This window comes from Phoenix dactylifera, unplaced genomic scaffold (genome assembly GCF_009389715.1).
Source record: "Phoenix dactylifera cultivar Barhee BC4 unplaced genomic scaffold, palm_55x_up_171113_PBpolish2nd_filt_p 000340F, whole genome shotgun sequence".
NCBI classification, from domain to species: Eukaryota; Viridiplantae; Streptophyta; class Magnoliopsida; order Arecales; family Arecaceae; genus Phoenix; species Phoenix dactylifera.
This window is the reverse complement of record NW_024067800.1, coordinates 317,965-325,941: the sequence shown is the minus strand read 5'-3', so window position 1 is coordinate 325,941 and position 7,977 is coordinate 317,965. Positions and strand designations below refer to the sequence as shown.

Genomic DNA, 7,977 nt, shown 5'->3' with positions numbered 1-7,977 from the left:
GCAGCAGCTAGCGGAATATAGACGCAAGAGGCAGCCAAGCTCCCCAACAACCACCTTGGCATGTCATTGCGCCTGCTACCAATTAAGTTTTGCCAATTCTCAGTTTACCATTTTTGTTACCAATTTGGAGATGCAGGAGATAGTAGGAAGGGGATGGGGGATGCAGGATGGTTAAGTAGCAGCATAGAGAGGGAACATGTCTTGGGAAGATGATATTGAAATGGAATGCATCAAATCTTACACCCCTCAAATCCCTGGTAATACAGTTTTTCTTGATTGCTTGACATCGGCAAACATCAATTAGAAGCATGCTTAAGATAGCATGTCACCTGATAGTCAAAACAATTAAAACAGCCTGTTTCTTCCCTGACCTTACATAGTTAGGACTGGCGAGATTGAGCACGATTTAAGTTTGTAAATCACTCTTTTTAAAAAGGAGCTAAGTAGTCTAAAGCATCGAATAGTACCCAAACTATCGGTGCAGAAATACTGGATATGGCATGTAGGTCATATAAGAATCAAGCTCTTTAAGAAATAAAACTATTATATCACCCAAGCAAGGTATTCAAATGACACAATTAGCAGGTAAAGAAAAAAATAAAAAGAAAAGGCAAATATTTAACATCTAGGTAAGGAGAACAAATTTCCAGATCATTGTTGGTCTAGATGAGATGACAAATGCTAAAAGTCCGCGAAGGTAGAAACATAAGCAAATTGATTCACAGCTCAAGCAAATACAACATTTAGTTAACAGAACATCTTAACAATGGTTTAAGCTCCAGTGAGGTATCCAACCAGAAATGTTTATGCCTGCAGAAAAATGGGGGAGGAATGATCACAAAGTCACAAAGAGCTCCACTTTCAACAGAAATCAAATAAAAAAGCACTTGGCTCATGCATTCATGAGACAGACCTTGTTAGCAATGTTGTTTGAGAGCCAGTCCAGTCCCTCGTAAAGACCCTCCCCAGATGTGGCACATGTGCTCTGGATGTACCTGGAGAAAGACAAATTATAACAAAGTATTACAAAGCAGATAGATTCAGGTACTTATGACTAACCATTGAAATTGTATTTACTAAGAAATGACTTGAAATGTTAAGAACCATGTGAAAAGCATGAAATATTAAATATTTACCAGTGACGTTGGCGGAGGGAATGCAAGCCAAGCTTATCAGTGATCTCTGCAGCATTCATGGCATTAGGAAGATCTTGCTTGTTCGCAAAGACAAGCAGCACCGCATCTCTCAATTCATCCTGCACAGCAAAGAAAAATCTCAGTTTTCCATTTTGCAATAGGTGGTACTGCTAGAGCTCACGGCTTCTTAGGTCTGTGACCCTAGTAGGCCTTGGTTGGCAAACCAATGTTGAAGCCAAGATGAAAACATTATGGGGAAACTAATTTCAAGCCCTTTGTTTGACTGCCATCTAAAGATCAAGGCTTGGCCATGTTTTCGTTTGAATGTGCCATACTTAACACACAACCACGCTTGTTCTACACACACTTAGATCTTGCTTTATAAACAGGGTGTGGCATAAAAATTACCCGGCAATTGAAACTAGAGTCCGGGAATGAAATTTATGGCCAGCATTCCCCAAGTATCAAATGGCAGGCAAACCCGGGATCAGAAGTTGCCAAACATAAATCACTTCTGGTGTTATTATAAGGTTACATCTACTTTTTTGTAGACTGCCATTTGACATGTTTCTTGCAACTGCGCGATCAATTTTTTTCACATTGGTGTCTAATTAGTTTTGAAACAGCATTCCTTATAATAACAATTGTAACAACAACAATGACAATGTTCCTCCTGGTGGCGATGATAATAGAGATAACTATCATCATCATCAATAGGATATTTTTCTGTGCTATTTCAAAGCGCAGTTCTAAAATAAAGATACAGGAGAAATAAAAAGTGACTCAGGCAACCTACAGAAGCAGACTTGTCAAACAAGATGAATGAAACAAAACACATTGTTGACAGAAATTGGCTTTCTTATGAGTGCTTGGAGCAATGCTGTATGGAAAAACTGTAGATTTCAGAAAAGTGGGGGGGAAAAGGAACAGTACTCCACCAGTGCGGATAGAGTACCCTGACAGCAAGGACACAGCATCATGGAAACAAGGTTGTGAAATAAAATGAAAAATTTAGTTCTTTTGATTGTACAGGCAGCCAAACTTATCCTATTACTTTATTCTATTCAAGAATTGCCAATTAAATAGTATAGGAATCATATATCAAACATTTTTTCTTAAAAAAAGTCTTAACATACAACCTCCCAATTAAAAACTAATAGAGCCTCCATAAAAACACAAAGAAATTTCAATTTTCTGCACAAAATAATCAAATTGAAACTAAAGTGAAAATAATTTATTAAGTCTACCTCATTAAGCATCCTGTGCAATTCATCTCTAGCCTCAACAATACGATCTCTGTCATTACTGTCAACAACGAAGATAAGGCCCTGAGTATTCTGGAAGTAATGTCTCCACAGAGGTCTGATCTGATAATACCACACACAAAAAATTATTACCATCACGTATACACAAGCCACTAGAATGTATATAAGATCTTGAAACTCAACTTGCTCAAGCTGTAGAGGATTAAAAGGAAACAAAAGTGACAGACTATACAGAAGCTTTGAACTCTCTCTCTCTCTTTCTCTGAGGTAATAACATCAGATAAAAAATTATTACCATCAAGCATACAAGATATTTTACTTAAGATCCCAAAACACTCTCTCTCTCTCTCTCTCTCTCTCTCTCTCTCTCTCTCTCTGTGTGTGTGTGTGCGCGCACGCACATGTGTGTAGATATATGTATAAAGTATAAACCATTATCTAGAAGTTGTCGAAAATATTTCAACTATGCAGTAAGCATTGGTATATTTTTCCCGCAAACATATATCACATTGTGATGACTAAATGATTCATGTGATCAGGAGGTCTTTATGTACTAACTTTCAATTTATGGATAATACCATTATCGAACAATTTGTTGCCTAGGAAATGACAATGGAAAAGCACAAAAGCATATACCATTTATGAAATTTTTGATTAAACTATGGAACATGAATGATCTGTGGCACTGAAGCTTAAACTTAGTTTGTAATTCAAATACTAACAATCTCGGCTGGAAAATACAGAGAAGCTTCTCAGCTTCCATAAGGATTTCCTCAAACTTGGACAGGAAATTAGAGATTGTTGAAAGTCTAGCTAGTCTGCCCTATAACCATCCTGGTTAAGGCCCAAGCTTTCTACAACACCTAGGCATTTTAGGTAAAGTAGATTGGGTTCATAATGTTTTGGTATTAGAACCAGTCCCACATACAGTTTTCAAGTCACAAAAAAATTGGCTTGTGCAAAGGACGAGGTGTAAAAAGAAAAGAATAACAAAGAGCCTAAAGTGAAAGCCACCTGTAGAATGGTTGCATAGCAACCAAACTGCACCGCAACAAGGTTACATGACTGTCCTAGAGTGAAAGTTGTTATATTGAAAGGACTACCCAGGACAGAGTGAGAGCCATCATAGAGGAGGCAGAGGAGGAGGGCTGCTGAGCGTGGTGGTGTGTTACAAACTTACAATCCTGGTTAAGGCCCCAACACTCCACACCTTTAATGCCTTGGCATTCCAGGCATAAAGGCTTGGATCTTAACATGTCCAAGCATTGCAAATAATCTCAGAACTATGCCATTGGGTAACAATAATTAACACTCTTTTTTTTTTTGAAAAAGGTCGACGCACGGGTCCAGGTAGTATCAAGTCACACTACCTCAAGAGAAATAACACCCAATGTGGCTTTTAGAAGCTGCACACACCGTAAATCTAATATGTAACTGCTTATGCAGATCTGTATCTGAAAAGATATTATAATACAGGCATCCCTACAGACTTTGCTAGAAAATTAATGTGATGATGTTACCAATATGGTGACAGCACCCATATATACATTCATGGACTTCCCTAGTACTCAATCTCAAAAAAAAAGGTGCGGTGGTAAGTCAGATAAGCAGGAAGAGATTGTATCAATTCCTAGAATGATCTTATGGGTTACACAAAGGAAAGCACATTGAAGATACCAAGCATAACTAGAAATATTGGAGAAACTACTTCAAGGAACTATATTTGTTGTATCTATCCAACATTTCAATTCACATAATGGCAAATATTTATATTATAACAAATCAAACTCTCCCAAATGCATATAAATCCTTCTCAAAAAGGTCCATTTGAAATTAAACTGAAATTGAAACCCTTGGTGAAACTAGGCCAACTTATGGTACAACACCTCTTTAAAAACTAGGTGTTGGTAAAATAGTACGGACATGTCCAAAATGCCTGATTAAACCTCATCATTATTTCCATCCAGGTAATGTGTATCACTAGAATAGTTCTCATAATTATTATCATTAAAATAATATAGTACACCTGTATAAAAACTAGGTCGACCTCGAAATATCAGGGAATCTTGGAAATGGACATCACATTCATTCATGAACTTGATATATCCATTTGTCAGTTAATAAATTGGTTAGACATTGGATGTGGAGTGATGGTACAATATATCTTGGTATTTTTCTAATCTTCCAGTGTATAACTTTTTTATAGGAACAACAAGACAGGTAAACTTCTTCTTTCAGTGTATTTGCTATGCACTCAGTATGCAGTAAAATATACAATCCACATATGTTATCCAACCATCACAGATCCCCTACATTGATGACAAGTTAGATATAGCAAGATATCCATCACTTCTTGGAATGCTATTATTTTAATCATTTGTAAAACTCCAAATAGAGATATAACGGACACACAATATCAGAGCTTACCCATTTTACACATATTACTCAATGAACATTATATAGAGAGATAGCACAAACCTTGTCCTGACCACCAACATCCCACACAGTGAAGCTGATGTTCTTGTATTCCACTGTCTCCACATTAAATCCTGATAAACATGCCATCACAAGTCAAAAAATAAAAACAATAAAATAAAGTTGCAGTTAAAAAAAATTGACATAGTAGATTGGGAAAATATGATGAACTCCAAATATACAAGAAGAAAAGAGTGTTCACCATATTCTACGTGCATAAAATACAATTTTGGTGGAAATAGAAGAAAAATGAAGGCTCCAATTGAAATCAATGGTGAGGAGATAGCTCACCATGATAACCACAAAGCAATGACGAGCCATGAAGATAAATTAGCCTCAAACTGAGATGATCAGATGAGGTAGAAAGGTGACTTAGAGACAGTATGTTAGTGACACAGGGCTTTATGAAGCATCAGAAGGAAGGGAGGTTGTGGAAGTTATGAGAGAGCAAATAGACCAAGTTCTAGTAAATCTGAGAACACCGGGTCGACAACTGAGTGCATAGAGACATATGCAAGCTGTCAGCAAAAAAGAACCAAGTGATGGATAATCAATTAATAACATACATGCACTGCAAAAAAGATCTGAGAAAATCTTAATAGAAGAGAGGCTCAAATTTTCCCCAAATAATCAGATAAATGGAAGGGGAAATGAAGCATATGGAAAGAACATGGGAGAGCAATGCGTCAGTCACTTGATATGACTTCTCACCAAGAATAGATGAGAAAAACATAATATGGTACCACGAATGTTTAATAAGCTCCTGAATCATGTTACAAAATAGTAGTTTGACACCATATCAAAGAAAATAACAAAAACAGTCACAAATAAAGGAAAACATAATCAATCTAGACTAAAAAATCAAATCCATGCTAAATTACTGTTTCTAAGAAACCCAAAGACTGGTTTTAACAAATTTGAGTTCCTATCATTTATTTAAATTAGTTATTCTTAATGGAAACAGAATCTCTTCTTCCCAACAGAAAATGGCATCTGTTTCGTGAAATCAATCAATTGTAATGGTACTTCTATGTTGGAGAACATCATTGTAGGGCCATTTAAACTGCAGCAACTCCCAAGAGGTTGAACCTAATCGTGGAAATAAATGAAATGAGCTAGGGATTTCATATTATCAGGCTTGATGCTCAACTTACTCGCTAAACAAAGCTAAAACATTCCCAAAAATGGTAAATCAAAAATACGCTCTTGAACACCCAATCCTTAGCCCTGATTGAAAAATTCAATTTGAAGAAACAAGAGAACATGGCCACCATGAGTAAGTAAAGCACACCAGCTTCAAATTTATCTGTGTTTAGCACTTACCGATGGTAGGAATAGTGGTCACAATCTCTCCCAGCTTCAGCTTGTACAAGATGGTGGTCTTACCAGCAGCATCAAGGCCTACCATGAGAATACGCATCTCTTTCTTCGCAAAAAGCCGACTGAAGAGTTTGGTGAAAGACAGCCCCATCTTGATGTCTGATAGACAGATATAACGATACTTAATAACAAGATAAACAAATCATGCACTTATGACTTCTGGATAAACAATCATGCACTTATGGCTTCGGATAATAACAGATAAACACTTCCATGATGATTTTAAATCAAAAATGAACAAATGATTAAAGCTATAAACTTCTCTTTGGTCAAAATCTATCAATCAACTCTACTCAGATAAATTGGCTTGTAATTAACTACTGATACACATAATTTGACTAGTCAACAGGACCGATCAACAGCAATCAAGTGAATGCATCTGACTCTCATGAGTGAGATCCAAGATCAAAACAAATTGTGTTTTAATTTTTTTTGTTTTCCAATGGAAAAAATTTGACTAACAGATGAAAAAATACGAGAGAAAAGGAAAGAGTAAACAAAACACTAAGCAACGGCGATCACTAAAACTATATTAAGTGCTAAAGCTTCGATATTATCAGCTGATTCTGCATTCAAAGGACAAAATTTTCGGACAAATGAATAAAAAACACAACCTTTAGTTGACCTTAAAAAAACACTCAAAATCAATTCTCAAACAAAGGGAATATGAGTAGATCTATGCATGATTGTGAACGAACATCCAAGAAATAATTCTGCAGAAATCATTGACAGCAAGAAGAATCAAGCAAAATCCAATTTTAATTCTAACACCACAAAAGAGGCATTTGGATCCATCAACAAGATCCCAAAACAAGAGAAAGGCAAAAATAAAAAAGATCGGACGATAGAAATACAAAACAAGGAGAAATCCACGTAACAACGACAAAAATTAAAAATTAATCAAGCAAACCCTAAACATCGTATCAAATAACGAAGTCTGACACCAAGAAGCCTAATTCTACCATATCAATAAATAAAGAAACAGATCCTATTCAAAAATTCCCAACTTCTACACCAATTTTTCACATCCAAATGAAAGAATTCTTCAAAAAATTGAACTGGATCGCCAACAAAATGAGAAAAAAACCATCAGATCTACGCGCGAGACCCGATTAAGAGTTCCAAAAAAGCCTAAAAGATTTGAAAAAATAACGGAGCAAGAAGGAGAGGATCGAATCGCTTACGAGGGGGAAGAGAGGGAAAGGAACGAGAGGGAAATCTCAGGAGGAGCTGTCCACCACCTGATCCCAAAGAGACGAAGGCCCCCTATTTATCGGGGACGCTGCATAACGGACGCCTCCTCGCGGTCACGCTGCGGCCTCGCCGGACGCACCCCGATTGGCCGTTTCGTAGTTGCCGTTTACTTGGCCGTTATTTAATTACATCACCTGTTAACGGTCCATTCGGTGGGGCAAAGATATGATTCTCTGCTGGGGTCCAGTGGACAAAGCTAAGGTACATGTCACCGGGCCGGGTTTTAGTTTAGGTGCAGGAGGGAACTGGTTCCTTGGCTTAGGCCACAAAATTAAATACAATGGGTCATTGATTTAGTGGCTGTTATGAAGAGATAGGTGGATGCTTGAATTAGGGCTGCAATCCGGCCATCTCCTCTATCTATATCTATATATCTCGGGAAGAAGAAAGAAAATTTAACCACTCTTCGAAATTTAGAAAAATTAGAAGAATAATCATTAAAAAAATCTGAAATATCTAAAAAAAAA

The 7,977-nt window shown here is 36.9% G+C and overlaps 1 protein-coding gene across 1 annotated transcript; it reads right to left on the bottom strand.

The window, feature by feature from the left end:
- Window positions 1-586: 586 nt before the first annotated feature.
- Window positions 587-7,599, bottom strand: LOC120105665 (ADP-ribosylation factor). The gene is made up of 7 exons (XM_039118346.1): window positions 7,441-7,599; window positions 6,200-6,355; window positions 4,880-4,950; window positions 2,384-2,503; window positions 1,137-1,255; window positions 914-995; window positions 587-810 (listed from the first exon to the last, which is right to left on the bottom strand). The coding sequence occupies exons 2-7, from the start codon at window positions 6,345-6,347 to the stop codon at window positions 805-807; spliced, it is 546 nt and encodes a 181-aa protein (XP_038974274.1). The 5' UTR covers window positions 6,348-6,355; window positions 7,441-7,599; the 3' UTR covers window positions 587-804.
- Between the last annotated feature and the right edge of the window lie 378 nt (window positions 7,600-7,977).